The following is a 17876-nucleotide window of genomic DNA, read 5'->3' on the forward strand; positions in this document are numbered from 1 at the left end:
CTTAAAATTGCATGCTCTATCTGAATCGTGAAAGATAAAATGTGGGTTTTATATCCCTTTAATAGATTTCAGTATCACAGAAAAAAAAAAAAAGAGTTGGACAACTCTTAAAGATATGTAAAATTGTACAAAAAGGTTTATATGAATAAAACATGATATAGTATATTGAAAGCGTATGTGATAAAAATGATAATAAACATAAAAGATGTTGGTGCAAGGTCCAGGGGACCAATAAAGCTTTTGATTACCCTCGGAACCTTCCTATCCAACAACACTGTTACTGCGCTGCACTAAAAATATGCAGAGCCTGCCTCTCTTTCTTGTTCCTATTCTCAGTGTGGATTCAGTTTATATGTATCTAAGTCTGTGTCCATATATCAGATTGTAGCATTTATCTTGCTATAATATTGATCTTTTTTTTTTTTTTATTTCTTATTAACATTTTTAAAATTTGCACATAAGCGTTTCAATAAAAAACAAAAATGGGACCCCGTATTCTAAAGAACTTGTTTGCTAAAATATAATGGAAGTGTAATCTCTGCACCGACAATACGGATTGGTCATTTTTTTTTTTTTTTCCTCACCGTACAGATGAAATGAGGAAGAGGAGATGAACAATAATTGCTCACAGTTAGGCTGGTGATTAGATCTTAGTTCAAGTCAGATAAAGAACAACCCAACAACAAATTTCACTTTCTCTGCATCAGAGATACAATAAACAGGTATCTTTAAAGGCTGCGATATTAAACAATACTTCTAATATAATGCTGCATAACAGGCAAGTAACATCTTAAAGGGACAGTAAAGGTAAAGAATATTCTTACTACATTTACAGGTAAAAAAAAAACTTTATGCAAACTGCTTGGGATTTTGGAATATTTGCATCTGTAAGATGGGACAATTTGGATAGAGGATAGAACTAAGTTTAAACAACAATATCATATCATTTTAATCAATATTTACATTTCATAATACAGCTTATACATGTACGAAAAAAGGGGGGTATCAATGGCACTACCGTGTGATGTAATTCACTATGACTGTACCCTCATAATATTAAGTAGCTTGTATGCTGGAATACCAATTGGGGTCGGTGGTGCTGTGTATTGAATAAATATTAGAAACAAAAGAAGAGTCCCATTCTAGAATACACTTATAGCACTCATAGTAGGCATAGGATTCAAATAATACTTGAAATTTAAAGTGATCAACAAAAGGAATCGCAAGATCTCAGACCTAAATAAAACATAACTTTTAATTTAAACACATAAAAAATGGAGTTAAAAATTGAGGGATGTGCAACTTAAAAACAATTGCTCGCACTAGGGTAATATAGTACAAATATTATGTCTCAAAATATGGTACAAAAGGTTCAAATGTATATATATTTTAATTGTTAGTTATATATGTGAAAATATAGGGATCTATTAGTGTGTTAGATCCAAATCACATAAAAAACTTCACTTGTGTTAAAGAATAATAACACTTATGAACCTAGTAAATTATGAGAGTCTAATAGTTATTTGTACAAGTAACTGATATCAATAGGATTAGTTCATTGCAAGAAATATATTATAGATCAGTATATATATATTGCATACTAGAGTATCCAAAAAACTGGCAGTGGTTTTTTGTGTGATATTTACTTGGGTGTCACGTATCAGTACATTAATGCATACTTGGGTATTCCAGGATAGCTTGACAATAGGGTCACTTGTATTGCTGATAGTTGAGTTTATGGGTTCCTACCATTACACTCTTCTCAAAGTGAGAACACAATTATACTTGGATATCCTATATCAGTGTGGTTGGTGCATACTGTGATATTTCAGCAATGCCTAAAGCATCAAATTATTGGTGAGGCTGTCCGCTAAAAACATAATTTATGCTTACCTGATAAATTCCTTTCTTCTGTTGTGTGATCAGTCCACGGGTCATCATTACTTCTGGGATATAACTCCTCCCCAACAGGAAATGCAAGAGGATTCACCCAGCAGAGCTGCATATAGCTCCTCCCCTCCACGTCAGTCCCAGTCATTCGACCAAGAATCAACGAGAAAGGAGTAACCAAGGGTGAAGTGGTGACTGGAGTATAATTTAAAAGATATTTACCTGCCTTAAAACAGGGCGGGCCGTGGACTGATCACACAACAGAAGAAAGGAATTTATCAGGTAAGCATAAATTATGTTTTCTTCTGTTATGTGTGATCAGTCCACGGGTCATCATTACTTCTGGGATACCAATACCAAAGCAAAAGTACACGGATGACGGGAGGGATAGGCAGGCTCATTATATAGAAGGAACCACTGCCTGAAGAACCTTTCTCCCAAAAATAGCCTCCGAAGAAGCAAAAGTGTCAAATTTGTAAAATTTGGAAAAAGTATGAAGCGAAGACCAAGTTGCAGCCTTGCAAATCTGTTCAACAGAGGCCTCATTCTTAAAGGCCCAAGTGGAAGCCACAGCTCTAGTGGAGTGAGCTGTAATTCTTTCAGGAGGCTGCTGACCAGCAGTCTCATAGGCTAAACGTATTATGCTACGAAGCCAAAAAGAGAGAGAGGTAGCAGAAGCTTTTTGACCTCTCCTCTGTCCAGAATAAACGACAAACAGGGAAGAAGTTTGGCGAAAATCTTTAGTTGCCTGCAAGTAGAACTTGAGGGCACGAACTACATCCAGATTGTGTAGAAGACGTTCCTTCTTTGAAGAAGGATTTGGACACAAGGATGGAACAACAATCTCTTGATTGATATTCCTGTTAGTGACCACCTTAGGTAAGAACCCAGGTTTAGTACGCAGAACTACCTTGTCTGAGTGAAAAATCAGATAAGGAGAATCACAATGTAAGGCTGATAACTCAGAGACTCTTCGAGCCGAGGAAATAGCCATTAAAAACAGAACTTTCCAAGATAACAATTTTATATCAATGGAATGAAGGGGTTCAAATGGAACACCCTGTAAAACGTTAAGAACTAAGTTTAAACTCCATGGCGGAGCAACAGCTTTAAACACAGGCTTGATCCTAGCTAAAGCCTGACAAAAAGCCTGGACGTCTGGATTTTCTGACAGACGCCTGTGTAACAAGATGGACAGAGCTGAAATCTGTCCCTTTAATGAACTAGCTGATAAACCCTTTTCTAACCCTTCTTGTAGAAAAGACAATATCCTAGAGATCCTAACCTTACTCCAGGAGTAATGTTTGGATTCGCACCAGTATAGGTATTTACGCCATATTTTATGGTAAATCTTTCTGGTAACAGGCTTCCTAGCCTGTATCAGGGTATCAATAACCGACTCAGAAAAACCACGTTTTGATAAAATCAAACGTTCAATTTCCAAGCAGTCAGCTTCAGAGAAGTTAGATTTTGATGTTTGAATGGACCCTGTATCAGAAGGTCCTGTCTTAGAGGTAGAGACCAAGGCGGACAGGATGACATGTCCACTAGATCTGCATACCAAGTCCTGCGTGGCCATGCAGGCGCTATTAGGATCACTGATGCTCTCTCCTGTTTGATTTTGGCAATCAATCGAGGAAGCAGCGGAAAGGGTGGAAACACATAAGCCATCCCGAAGTTCCAAGGTGCTGTCAAAGCATCTATCAGAACCGCTCCCGGATCCCTGGATCTGGACCCGTAGCGAGGAAGTTTGGCGTTCTGGCGAGACGCCATGAGATCTATCTCTGGTTTGCCCCAACGTCGAAGTATTTGGGCAAAGACCTCCGGATGAAGTTCCCACTCCCCCGGATGAAAAGTCTGGCGACTCAAGAAATCCGCCTCCCAGTTCTCCACTCCCGGGATGTGGATTGCTGACAGGTGGCAAGAGTGAGACTCTGCCCAGCGAATTATCTTTGATACTTCCACCATTGCTAGGGAGCTTCTTGTCCCTCCCTGATGGTTGATGTAAGCTACAGTCGTGATGTTGTCCGACTGAAACCTGATGAACCCCCGAGTTGTTAATTGGGGCCAAGCTAGAAGGGCATTGAGAACTGCTCTCAATTCCAGAATGTTTATTGGAAGGAGACTCTCCTCCTGATTCCATAGTCCCTGAGCCTTCAGAGAATTCCAGACAGCGCCCCAACCTAGTAGGCTGGCGTCTGTTGTTACAATTGTCCAGTCTGGCCTGCTGAATGGCATCCCCCTGGACAGGTGTGGCCGATGAAGCCACCATAGAAGAGAATTTCTGGTCTCTTGATTCAGATTCAGAGTAGGGGACAAATCTGAGTAATCCCCATTCCACTGACTTAGCATGCATAATTGCAGAGGTCTGAGGTGTAGGCGTGCAAAAGGTACTATGTCCATTGCCGCTACCATTAAGCCGATCACCTCCATGCATTGAGCTACTGACGGGTGTTGAATGGAATGAAGGACACGGCATGCATTTTGAAGCTTTGTTAACCTGTCCTCTGTCAGGTAAATCTTCATTTCTACAGAATCTATAAGAGTCCCCAAGAATGGAACTCTTGTGAGAGGAAAAAGAGAACTCTTCTTTTCGTTCACTTTCCATCCATGCGACCTTAGAAATGCCAGAACTAACTCTGTATGAGACTTGGCAGTTTGAAAGCTTGAAGCTTGTATTAGAATGTCGTCTAGGTATGGAGCTACCGAAATCCCTCGCGGTCTTAGTACCGCCAGAAGGGCACCCAGAACCTTTGTGAAGATTCTTGGAGCCGTAGCCAATCCGAATGGAAGAGCTACAAACTGGTAGTGCCTGTCTAAGAAGGCAAACCTTAGATACCGGTGATGATCTTTGTGGATCGGTATGTGAAGGTAAGCATCCTTTAAATCCACTGTGGTCATGTACTGACCCTCTTGGATCATGGGTAAGATTGTCCGAATAGTTTCCATTTTGAACGATGGAACTCTTAGGAATTTGTTTAGAATCTTTAAATCTAAGATTGGCCTGAAAGTTCCCTCTTTTTTGGGAACCACAAACAGGTTTGAGTAGAACCCTTGTCCTTGTTCCGACCGCGGAACCGGATGGATCACTCCCATTATTAACAGATCTTGTACGCAGCGTAGAAACGCTTCTTTCTTTATCTGGTTTGTTGACAACCTTGACAGATGAAATCTCCCTCTTGGGGGAGATAATTTGAAGTCTAGAAGGTATCCCTGAGATATGATCTCTAGTGCCCAGGGATCCTGAACATCTCTTGCCCAGGCCTGGGCGAAGAGAGAGAGTCTGCCCCCCACTAGATCCGGTCCCGGATCGGGGGCTCTCGGTTCATGCTGTCTTTGGGGCAGCAGCAGGTTTCCTGGCCTGCTTGCTCTTGTTCCAGGACTGGTTAGGCTTCCAGCCTTGCCTGTAACGAGCAACAGCTCCTTCCTGTTTTGGTGCAGTGGAGGTTGATGCTGCTCCTGTTTTGAAGTTCCGAAAGGGACGAAAATTAGACTGTCTAGCCTTAGCTTTGGCTTTGTCTTGAGGTAGGGCGTGGCCCTTACCTCCTGTAATGTCAGCGATAATCTCTTTCAAACCGGGCCCAAATAAAGACTGCCCCTTGAAAGGTATATTAAGTAATTTGGACTTAGAAGTAACATCAGCTGACCAGGATTTTAGCCACAGCGCCCTACGTGCCTGTATGGCGAATCCTGAGTTCTTAGCCGTAAGTTTGGTTAAATGTACTACGGCCTCCGAAATGAAGGAATTAGCTAGTTTAAGGACTCTAAGCCTGTCCGTAATGTCGTCTAGCGTAGATGAACTAAGGTTCTCTTCAAGCGACTCAATCCAAAATGCTGCCGCAGCCGTAATCGGCGCGATACATGCAAGGGGTTGTAATATAAAACCTTGTTGAACAAACATTTTCTTAAGGTAACCCTCTAATTTTTTATCCATTGGATCTGAGAAAGCACAGCTATCCTCCTCGGGATAGTGGTACGCTTAGCTAAAGTAGAAACTGCTCCCTCCACCTTGGGGACCGTTTGCCATAAGTCCCGAGTGGTGGCGTCTATTGGAAACATCTTTCTAAATATTGGAGGGGGTGAGAACGGCACACCGGGTCTATCCCACTCCTTAGTAACAATTTCAGTTAGTCTCTTAGGTATAGGAAAAACGTCAGTACTCGCCGGTACCGCAAAGTATTTATCCAACCTACACAGTTTCTCTGGTATTGCAACGGTGTTACAATCGTTGAGAGCTGCTAAGACCTCCCCTAGTAATACACGGAGGTTCTCCAATTTAAATTTAAAATTTGAAATATCTGAGTCCAATCTGTTTGGATCAGAACCGTCACCCACAGAATGAAGCTCTCCGTCCTCATGCTCTGCGAGCTGTGACGCAGTATCAGACATGGCCCTAGCATTGTCAGCGCACTCTGTTCTCACCCCAGAGTGATCACGCTTGCCTCTTAGTTCTGGTAATTTAGACAAAACTTCAGTCATAACAGTAGCCATATCTTGTAATGTTATCTGTAATGGCCGCCCAGATGTACTAGGCGCCAAAATATCACGCACCTCCCGGGCGGGAGATGCAGGTACTGCCGCGTGAGGCGAGTTAGTCGGCATAACTCTCCCCTCGCTGTTTGGTGAAATTTGTTCACATTGTACAGATTGACTTTTATTTAAAGTAGCATCAATACAGTTAGTACATAAATTTCTATTGGGCTCCACCTTGGCATTGGAACAAATGACACAGATATCTTCCTCTGAGTCAGACATGTTTAACACACTAGCAAAAAACTTACAACTTGGTTATAATCTTTTTTAGCAAAAAACGTACTGTGCCTCAAAGAGGTACTAACGATTAAATGACAGTTGAAATAATGAACTGAAAAACAGTTATAGCATCAAACTTTAAAACAACAAAACTTTTAGCAAAGGTTTGTTCCCATTAGTAAAATAACAATAATTAAATTTGACATAAAAAATACAAAGCAACGTTTTTATTCACAGTCACTATAAGAATTCTCACAGCTCTGCTGAGAGAATTTACCTCCCTTCAAAGAAGTTTGAAGACCCCTGAGATCTATCAGAGATGAACCGGATCATGCAGGAAATATAAAAGTAACTGACTGGTATTTTTTGATGCGTAGCAAAGAGCGCCAAAAACGGCCCCTCCCTCTCCCACACAGCAGTGAAGAGAAACGAAACTGTCACAATTAAAGCAAAAAAACTGCCAAGTGGAAAATAATGCCCAAATATTTATTCACACAGTACCTTAGCAATGTAAACGATTCTACATTCCAGCAAAAACGTTTAACATGATAAATAGTTATTAAAAAGGATTAGTGACCTTTAACAGAGTAGTTCCGGTGAAATACCATCCCCAGAATACTGAAGTGTATACATACATGTCATTTTAACGGTATGGCAGGATTTTCTCATCAATTCCATTCAGAAAATAAAAACTGCTACATACCTCAATGCAGATTCATCTGCCCGCTGTCCCCTGATCTGAAGCCTTTACCTCCCTCAGATGGCCGAGAACAGCAATATGATCTTAACTACTCCGGTTAAAATCATAGTAAAAAACTCTGACAGATTCTTCCTCAAACTCTGCCAGAGAAGTAATAACACGCTCCGGTGCTATTTTAAAATAACAAACTTTTGATTGAAGTCATAAAAACTAAGTATAATCACCATAGTCCTCTCACACATCCTATCTAGTCGTTGGGTGCAAGAGAATGACTGGGACTGACGTGGAGGGGAGGAGCTATATGCAGCTCTGCTGGGTGAATCCTCTTGCATTTCCTGTTGGGGAGGAGTTATATCCCAGAAGTAATGATGACCCGTGGACTGATCACACATAACAGAAGAAATATATCTTATATCAGTAGACTTGATGCATACTTTAGTATTTGTAACTTGCCTCACAGTAAAATCATCTGTGATGTTAGTAGCTGAATTAGTGGATTTATTCCACTTCTCCGTTCCAATACTGAGAACAAAATTACACTTGGATATCACATGTCAGTGTGATTAATACACATTATAGTATTGCAGCGTTCTCCTGAAATTCTGGTCATTAAAAGGCTGGAAAATACTTGATGGGTTATTGTAAGGGCCAAGGAAAACATCGACTCATACAATTCTAAGATTGGTGTTTAATTAGCTATACTAATTGTCAACCTTCTAGTGTGCGTGCAGCTAACATTTGATTCTTGATGCAGCTGTCTAAACTTTGCAGTTAAGCTAAAAATTTAAGTGAACACACTATGCTGCAGTGATGTTGTTGCTTCAATTTTGCAGTTAATCTAAAAATACAAGTTAACTTCTAACTAACACTGTTGCAGTGTCCAATTCAGGACTAAACTGCTGCCGTATAAGACACATCAAGTTAAACGAATAGACCAGGCATACATACAGTGACAGTGTTGTTGAGATCTTTATAATATTTTTTTGTATTTGATCAGAACTGCACAGGGGAGGACAATCTACTTTGCGCACCAATATTATATTCTTAAGAGTTACACTCAAGCTTATGCAGGATTTGAGAAATTTATTATTATTGTAAAATTCACCTTATAATTCAGGGAAGTATTAACCCTTCCTAGCATTAAGAGTTTGTGTATAAACATTTGATATAAGAACTATATGTATGGGCTAAGACCAATATGAACTAACCTGTGTCAAAGTAATTACATAGAATACCAGCTAACTCGGGTATTATCCAGCCAATTCCACAGTTTGTAAAAATTCTTAGTAAACTCAGCTACCAGCCTTTTAATGACCAGAATTTCAGGAGAACGCTGCAATACTATAATGTGTATTAATCACACTGACATGTGATATCCAAGTGTAATTTTGTTCTCAGTATTGGAACGGAGAAGTGGAATAAATCCACTAATTCAGCTACTAACATCACAGATGATTTTACTGTGAGGCAAGTTACAAATACTAAAGTATGCATCAAGTCTACTGATATAAGATATATTTTAGCGGACAGCCTCACCAATAATTTGATGTTTTAGGCATTGCTGAAATATCACAGTATGCACCAACCACACTGATATAGGATATCCAAGTATAATTGTGTTCTCACTTTGAGAAGAGTGTAATGGTAGGAACCCATAAACTCAACTATCAGCAATACAAGTGACCCTATTGTCAAGCTATCCTGGAATACCCAAGTATGCATTAATGTACTGATATGTGACACCCAAGTAAATATCACACAAAAAACCACTGCCAGTTTTTTGGATACTCTAGTATGCAATATATATACTGATCTATAATATATTTCTTGCAATGAACTAATCCTATTGATATCAGTTACTTGTACAAATAACTATTAGACTCTCATAATTTACTAGGTTCATAAGTGTTATTATTTCTTTAACACAAGTGAAGTTTTTTATGTGATTTGGATCTAACACACTAATAGATCCCTATATTTTCACATATATAACTAACAATTAAAATATATATACATTTGAACCTTTTGTACCATATTTTGAGACATAATATTTGTACTATATTACCCTAGTGCGAGCAATTGTTTTTAAGTTGCACATCCCTCAATTTTTAACTCCATTTTTTATGTGTTTAAATTAAAAGTTATGTTTTATTTAGGCCTGAGATCTTGCGATTCCTTTTGTTGATCACTTTAAATTTCAAGTATTATTTGAATCCTATGCCTACTATGAGTGCTATAAGTGTATTCTAGAATGGGACTCTTCCCATTCTTCTTTTGTTTCTAAGCTTATACATGTAACCTATGGGTCGTTTTATATAATTTTTTTAATACTTTAGCGACTTATTAGCAAAAAAGTTTGGATTTTAGAAAAAGTTTGGATTCTGTCATTCCGGATATGGGAATATGTACCTGTATTGTGTAATACGTGCCCCTTGAAAGATGTTTATGTCGTACTAATATTTATAATATGGCTTGCGTTACTAATAGCACAGTCTCACGGCCAGAAGCGAGACCACGCTATTTCCTGTGACCAGAAAGGAGGAGGGAGGGTATAATAGCACGGTCATTAAGGGGTTAAAATGCATTTTCTAGATTGTAAGTTCCCACGGGAATAGGGCCCTAAATTCTTCATGTATGTGTTTGTCAAATTTTGTCCTGTCTCTTACAAGTGTTATATCATTGTTTTATTTAAGTGAATTTTACCCATGGACAGAGCTGCGGAATATGTTAGCACTTCATAAATAAAGTATAATAATAATAATAATAATAATCCTCCCCAGATATTTGCCCCAAAACCAACACTGTTTCACCTGAAAACGGTCTTGTCAGCCAAATACTTTTTTTCCCAAGTGTATCAAATATTTAAAAAACAAAAAAACAAACCCTTTGAGCCTTTTAACTTTCAATAGACACATACTGCACAATAATGTAACAATATTATTTATGTTTACTGACCCTTTAAATCGCTTATTGCTTAAACATGGCATATGAAGTTATCATACCTGAGTCTTCCATTAAGGAGGGGTCTACCTTTGGAGACAAGAATGCTATGAAGAGATTTAGATGGTAGATACCCAACGCATACGTTACTATGTACCATCCCTAAAAGAGAGAAATAAAATGAATAAATACATTATTCTGCATACACTACACAGGGTGTTTTACATGAACATAACCGTGTCCATAGTATAAATCAGATAATAATAATATATTATGCATAATGGTATTTGCCCATAAAGATACATTAGTATTTTTTTTTTAATTATCTGTCTAAATCCATAATGGGAAAAATAGATTTTATTAGTAATATATTTGTGAACTCATCAAGAACAGGTGGTGCATGTTTCTCTCCAATGTCTCTAGAAATTCACATAAAGGTGCAGTAAAGTAAAAAAATAAACTTTCATGATTCAGAGAATGTAATTTGAAAAAACTTTCCAATTTACTTCTATTATCTAATTTGCTTTGTTCTTTTGGTACCTTTTGTTGAAAGGCATATATAGGCTCAGGAGCAGCAATGTCATACTGGGAGCTAGTTGCTGATTGGTGGCAGAAGATATATGCCTCATTATTGGCGCATATTTTGTGCCCATCTAGCTCCCAGTAGTGCACTGATATTCCTTCACCAAAGTAAGCCAAGAGTAATTAGATAATAGAAGTAAATTAGAAAGTTGTTTAAAATTGCATGTTCTATCTAAATAGGAAATGCAAATGTTGGGTTTAATGTCCCTTTAAGGAAATGGTTCACTTAAAAAAAAAAGAAACTGGTATAAATTTCACAGTACCATTTATTTTCTGAGCAACCATGTTCAATATTTGACAAAATTGTTATTGTTTAAAATATAGATAATCCCTTTATCACCCATTCCCCAGTTTTGCATAACCAGCACAGTTATATTAATATACTTTTTTACCTCTGTAATTACCTTGTATGACTGCCCCCTTATCTCAGTGCTATTTACAAACTTGCATTTTAGCCAATTAATGCTGCTTTATAAATAACTCCACGAGAGTGAGCACAATGGTATCTATATGGCACACATGAACTAGTGCTGTCTACCTGTGAAAAGCTAATAAAATGCATTTAGAGGTGGCCTTGCAGGGGGGCTTAGAAACAGGCAGATATTCAGAGGTTTAGAAATTAAAGTATATTAAAGGGACAGTCAACTCCAAAATTGTTATTGTTTTAAAAGATAGATACTCCCTTTATTACCCATTCCCCAGTTTTGCAGAACCAACACTGTTATATTAATATACTTTTTACCTCTGTGATTACCTTGTATCAGAGCCTCTTTTAACAGCCCCCTGATCACATGACATTTTATTTATTATCTATTGACTCACATTTTAGTCAATTAGTGCAATGTCAGCCACAACTCCACGGGCGTGAGCACAATAATATCTATATGGCACACATAGTATAGCAGTCTCCATGTGAAAAGCAAATAAAAAAGCATGTGATAAGTGGCTGTCTGTAGTGGCCTAGAAACAGGCAGAAATGAAGTGGTTTAAATGTTATGAAGTATATTAATATAACAATGCTGGTTCTACAAAGCTGGAGAATGGGTAGTAAAGGCTTTATCTATCTTTTTAAACAATAACAGTTTTGGTGTTGACTATCTCTTTAACCCCTTAAGGACCGGGCATTTCAGACAAAAACTTCCCCAAAAGACCAGAGCATTTTTGCCATCACTACATTTAAACAGAAATAGAGCTTTTTTATATTTACCTATCAAAACTATATGTTTTTTTAGTAGACAATCCAAGGTATTGATCTAGGCCCATTTTGGTATATTTCATGCCACCATTTCACCGCCAAATGCAAAAATAAAAACGTTAACTTTTTCACAATTTTAGGTTTCTTACTGAGATTATTTACAAACAGCTTGTGCAATTATGGCACAAATAGTTGAAAATGCTTCTCTGGGATCCCCTTTGTTCAGAAATAGCAGACATATATGGCTTTGGTATTGCTTTTTGCTAATTAGAAGGCCGCTAATTGCCACTGCGCACCACACTTGTATTATGCCCAGCAGTGAAGGGGTTAATTAGGTAGCTTGTAGGGTTAATTTTAGCTTTAGTGTAGAGATCAGCCTCCAACCTGTCACATCTCTAACCCTCCCCCCTCTACCTATTTGCCACCATATTAGCTACTGGCAGCTGTCTGCCAGTACCCAGTTTGCTGCAAATCTGGCTAATTTTTAATTAAAAAAAATAAAATACCTATTTTTTCTGTAGTGTAGCTGCCCCCCCTCAATACCCTACCCCCTCTCTGCAAATCTATTTCTGCAGTGCCCCACTCGTGGGGCATGTAGAAATAGCGCAATCTCGCTATTTTGAGCAAGTTCGCAGCAGAAAGAAGCCCAGGGCTGGTCGTTAAGGGGTTAATATAACAATGTTGGTTGTGCAAAGCTGGAGAATGGGTAGTAAAGGCGTCGGGTATCTTTTTAAACAATAAAAATTTAAAATAGACCGTCCCTTTAAAGGGACACTACATATTTTTTCTTTAATGATTCAGATATAGCTTGCAATTTTAAGCAACTTTCTAATTTACTCCTATTATCAATTTTTCTTTGTTCTCTTGCTATGTTTATTTAAAAAGCAGGATTGTGATGCATAGGAGCTGGCCCATTTTTGGTTGAGAACCTGGGTTATACTTGTTTTTTGTTGGGTAAATGTCAGCCACCAATAAGCAAGCACTATCCATGGTGCTGAACCGAAAATGAGCTGGCTCCTAAGCTCTAAATTCCTGCTTTTCAAATAAAGATAGAAAGAGAATGAAGAACAATTGATAATAGGAGTAAATTAGAAAGTTGCCTAAAACTGCATGCTCTATCTGAATCCCGAAAGAAGAAAAAAAATTGGGTTCAGTGTCCCTTTAAGCAATAAAATATTAAATCTTATTTGCTTTCTGCAATGTAGATTTTTTATAACCATATAGACTACAGCTATAGACACCATATACGCAGCTTTACTGGGAAAACATAACCAAAAGCATAAAGCAAAGAAAGAAAACAAGTCTTACCTGTAGTATATATACCCTAATCATGTAGAGGAAGCTTAGACCCAGAGTCACCGCCCATCGTACTGCAGTGTATGGTGTGGATTTGTCTAGCCAGGACTGATAAATCTGAAAGAACAGGAAAAAAAAATGTAAAGTTAAGAAATTACAATGAATTCACAAAACAAAATACACAAAAAAAGTACATTGTTATCATTAAAGGGACAGTCTACTCAAAAAAAATTATTGTTAAAACACAGATAATACCTTTATTACCCATTCCCCTCTTTTGCACAACCAACACAGTTATAAGGCTCTGCCCCTTTATTTCAGTGCTTTTTACAAACTTTACAAGTTGTTGTCAATTAGTGCTGGTTCCTGCATAACTCCATGCGAGTGAGCACAATGTTATCTATATGGAATGAACTAGCACTGTCTGGTTGTGATAAGCTAATAAAATGCACTGAGATAAGAGGCGGCATACAGGGGTTTAGAAACAGGCTTTGATTTAGAGGTTATTATTAATATAACAATGTTGGTTGTGCAAAACTGGGGAATGGGTAATCCAAGAGGCAGAACTTTTCTTCACTTTCTGTGATGAGATTTAGTGAACAGTAAAGTCATACAATTATTATTAAAAAATAAATAAAACCCCTTTTGCCGTTTACTTCCATTATCAAATTACACACAGTCTCCTACTGAGCATGTGCAAGAGATCCCAGTGTATACATATATGAGTCTGTAATTCGCTGATGGCTGCCCCTACTACTGTTTAGTTTTTAATCTGAATATCTGCCCGGCATACACCTCCTGCATGCGCATATCTTCGGCACGCATGAGCATGCTATGTGTGATCAAGGAAGCAGAGAAGGCAGCAGAGTTTACAGCAGTCTTCTCAGAAGCTGTATTGCTCCTGCAGGAGTAAGTTAACCCCTTAAAGTGAAAGTAAACTTGGCGGTTTTGCGAACCTCAGTAATATTCTTTGTACAAAATTAATAGGACTTTCATTCATCATTTTTTCCTAAGTTATATGCAAAACAAATTTTACCCGCAATTAAACTATATTTTTATCTACGAATAATTCATCCTGTTTTTTTATACTTTATTTCTTGATCACGTTTTTTTAACTATCCAATTGAAATTCTGGCCGTTAAGCTACGTCATCCGCATATTTATTCTTCTGCGCATGCAACTATTTTTTCGGCCCGATTATGTTAGGTGCCCACTCCCGATTCGTGCATGCGCATAAAATTTCTTAGTGAATAAACCAAAAACATCATCTCATGCGCGTTGGAGACAGGGTTATTAGAGAATCGCATGCGCAGTAGAGTGAAGAATTGACTAATCGGGCATGCGCAATACACTCGGTCCTCGTGGACGTGCATTTGTGATACGTATAGAGCGGGTGGTAATTAGCAGGCCGCTAAATGCCACTGTGCACCACACTTGTATTATGCCCAGCAGTGAAGGGGTTAATTAGGTAGCTTGTAGGGTTAATTGTAGCTTTAGTGTATGATTACCCTCCCACCTGACACATGCCACCCCTGATCCCTCCCTAATCTTTCTCAAACAGCTTTCTTCCCTCCCCTACCCCACAATGGTCACCTCAATCTTTAATACTGGCAGAAAGTCTGCCAGTATGAAAATAAGGCTTTTTTTAAAATATTTTTTTATATATATATTTTTGCAGTGTAGGATCCCCCCTAATCCCCTAACCTCCCTGATACCCCCTAAACAGCTCTCTAACCCTTCCCCCTCTACCTATTTGCCGCCATCTTAGGTACGGGCAGCTGTCTGCCAGTACCTAGTTTTCTGTAAATTAAGCTCAATTTTAAAAATAAATAAAAATACCCATTTTTTCTGTAGTATAGCTGCCCCCCTCAATACCCTCCCCCCTCCCCCTCCCAGATCGACTTCCCACCCTCTTATCTCATCCCTCAGTATTATAACCAGATTCCCCCTCTCCCTCCCGCTCTCATTGGGGGTTTTTGTAGGCTAACAGTCCCGCCCACCCGCCTCCCTCTTTACCCTCCCACCCACCCACCAACAATCGGCACCACCGCTGCCCGATGCAGAGAGGTTCAGAAATAGTGCAATCTCGCTCGTTTTAGCGAGATCGTGGCAGAGAGAGGCGGGTACGGCACTGGTCGTTAAAGGGACATGAAACCCAATTTTTTTTCTTTCAAAATTCAGATAGAACATACAATTTTAAACAACTTTCCAATTTACTTTTTTTTTTTTAATTTAATATCCAATTTGCTTCATTCTCTTGATATCTTTTGCTGAAGGAGCAGCAAAATGCACTACTGAGAGCTAGCTAAACACATCAAGTTAGCCAATCACAAGAGACAAATGTGTGCAGGCACCAATCACTAGCTAGCTCCCACTAGTGTAGAATTTGTACATATTTTTCAACAATGGATACTTAACCCTTTCCAGTCATATGTCGGTACAATGTCTGATACATTCCGACATGACTTTCTCCCAACACAACAGCTGCCCAGCCACTGCGCATGGGCACAGAAAAATGAGGAGCCTTCAACAATCACAGAGACGCGCCCCCGCTCACGCTGTGCAGCCTGCCACACTGGTCCGCCGAGACACACGTAACCCCACTGACACTAACTCCCCCCACAGAAACCGCACCACAAAGATGCAATCTCCCCACAAACACCACACTCACACCCATGTGATCTCACACACACAGCACCCACCCCACAGCGGCCACCCCCCCCAGACAGCGATACGGACTCCCCTCACACCCACAGCATCCATAGTGGTGCTATATATGTATAGGGTGCTGTGTGTGCAGTGGGGGATCACAACTGTAAAGAGTGCTGTGTGTGCAGGAGACGATCACATTTCTATATGGTGCTGAATACAAGGGGAGCTCACCGAACACAACAAGCTGCGTTAAATAAGACCTGCTGGTGCCCTATGTCAAAATGAATAGGACCGGAAAGGATTAAGAGAACAAAGTACAAATAGAAGTGAATTTAAAAGTGTCTTAAAATGAATCATGCATTTGAATAATTTGTTCTTTTAACCTCCTGGCCTCATTTAATCAGTGCTCCACAACCTCCCACAACCGCATTGAGCTGAGCTGCTCTAATTTGGCAGTGTGACAATCTACGTATTCCAGTTACCAGCCAGGGCCTCAAATCTTTTTCAGATGCAGATATTTTACAATACTGTGCTTAAAGGGATACTAAACCCACATTTTTACTTTCATGATTCGGATAGAGCATATAATTTTAAGCAACTTTCTAATTTACTCCAATTATTTTTTCTTCGCTCTCTTGCTATCTTTATTTGAAAAGCAGGAATGTAAGCATAGAAACCGGACCATTTTTTATTCTGACTCTGCCCCCTACTGTGCACATGTGCATTCTGCTGAAGCTATGACCTGGATAGCACCTTCCATATATGGAAATGGATAGGGGGGAGCTTGCTGCAAACAAAACTAAACCTGAATTAAAGGGGTTAATGGGAGATAAAACAGAAACAGCTTTGCAGGTAAGCTTTGCTGCATTGTATATTTAGAAACTTATATTAGTTCTTACAATTTTATGTCCCTTTAACCCATGCTTTGCCAGAGAGCAGTGTCTGTAGCCGAGTCACCTGGGGGACTCTGAGGCCCCAGTGTGCACAGACTATTTGTTTGGTTTTGGATATGTGTGAGTATTTTGGAACTGATATTAGGGTTATCATTGCTGACTCAATGTGATACACTAGTGACGCCCTCTGTTTTACGGTGAGTTATTATTAAGCACGGGCATTCGGCTCCTTCATTATGATCAGAGTGCGGAAGGAAGAGGCTTCTAGAGCCGGATTTATTCTTGTAAAGGTGCAACACTAAGATCCGAATGCCCATGTCTAGTTATATACATATCCTGAGCTTTAAGTCAACAGCTTCAATAGTGCAGCACAGTAAGATCCGAATGCCCATGTCTAGTTATATACATATCCTGAGCTTTAAGTCAACAGCTTCAATAGTGCAGCACAGTAAGATCCGAATGCCCATGTCTAGTTATATACATATCCTGAGCTTTAAGTCAACAGCTTCAATAGTGCAGCACAGTAAGATCCGAATGCCCATGTCTAGTTATTATAGATATCCTTAGCTTCAAGTCAATGGTTTCAATAGAGGAGCAGCCTGCGTTCCCTTTTGTATACTTATTTGGGACTGAGTGGTTTCCCTGGAAGAATATTTCTGGACATTGGGTTTTAGAAGCAAATTGCTAAGGTTTCATTTTATTTTTTCTGTTTAAAACATAGTTTATTTACTCCTAAAGTTTATTATTTTTTTAACTCTTTACACAGTTGAAACTTTCTTGGGGTGTTATTTATATTAGGGTATAAGAGTGTCCCTTTCACTTATCTCTCTTTGAGATATTTTAAATAAATATATTGGTATTTTCACCCCATAACCTTCATGATGTAGGACTGAAAAACTGCTGCTAGTGAGTGAAGCTAAAACGGTTCTTAAAAGGATAGTAAACACCAAAAATGTTATTGTTTAAAAAGATAGAT

General features: G+C 38.9%; 1 protein-coding gene across 1 annotated transcript in view; it reads right to left on the reverse strand.

The window, feature by feature from the left end:
- Positions 1–17876, reverse strand: part of RER1 (retention in endoplasmic reticulum sorting receptor 1) — a 63653-nt gene that overhangs the window by 19912 nt on the left and 25865 nt on the right. Inside the window, exons 3-4 of the mRNA XM_053690351.1 lie at positions 13368–13472; positions 10345–10444 (exon numbers count right to left, since the gene is read on the reverse strand). Of these exons, the coding sequence (XP_053546326.1) occupies positions 10345–10444; positions 13368–13472 (205 nt within the window). The remainder of the gene's footprint in view (positions 1–10344; positions 10445–13367; positions 13473–17876) is intronic.

The sequence above is a fragment of the Bombina bombina genome, chromosome 8, assembly GCF_027579735.1.
Source record: "Bombina bombina isolate aBomBom1 chromosome 8, aBomBom1.pri, whole genome shotgun sequence".
Classification (NCBI taxonomy): domain Eukaryota; kingdom Metazoa; phylum Chordata; class Amphibia; order Anura; family Bombinatoridae; genus Bombina; species Bombina bombina.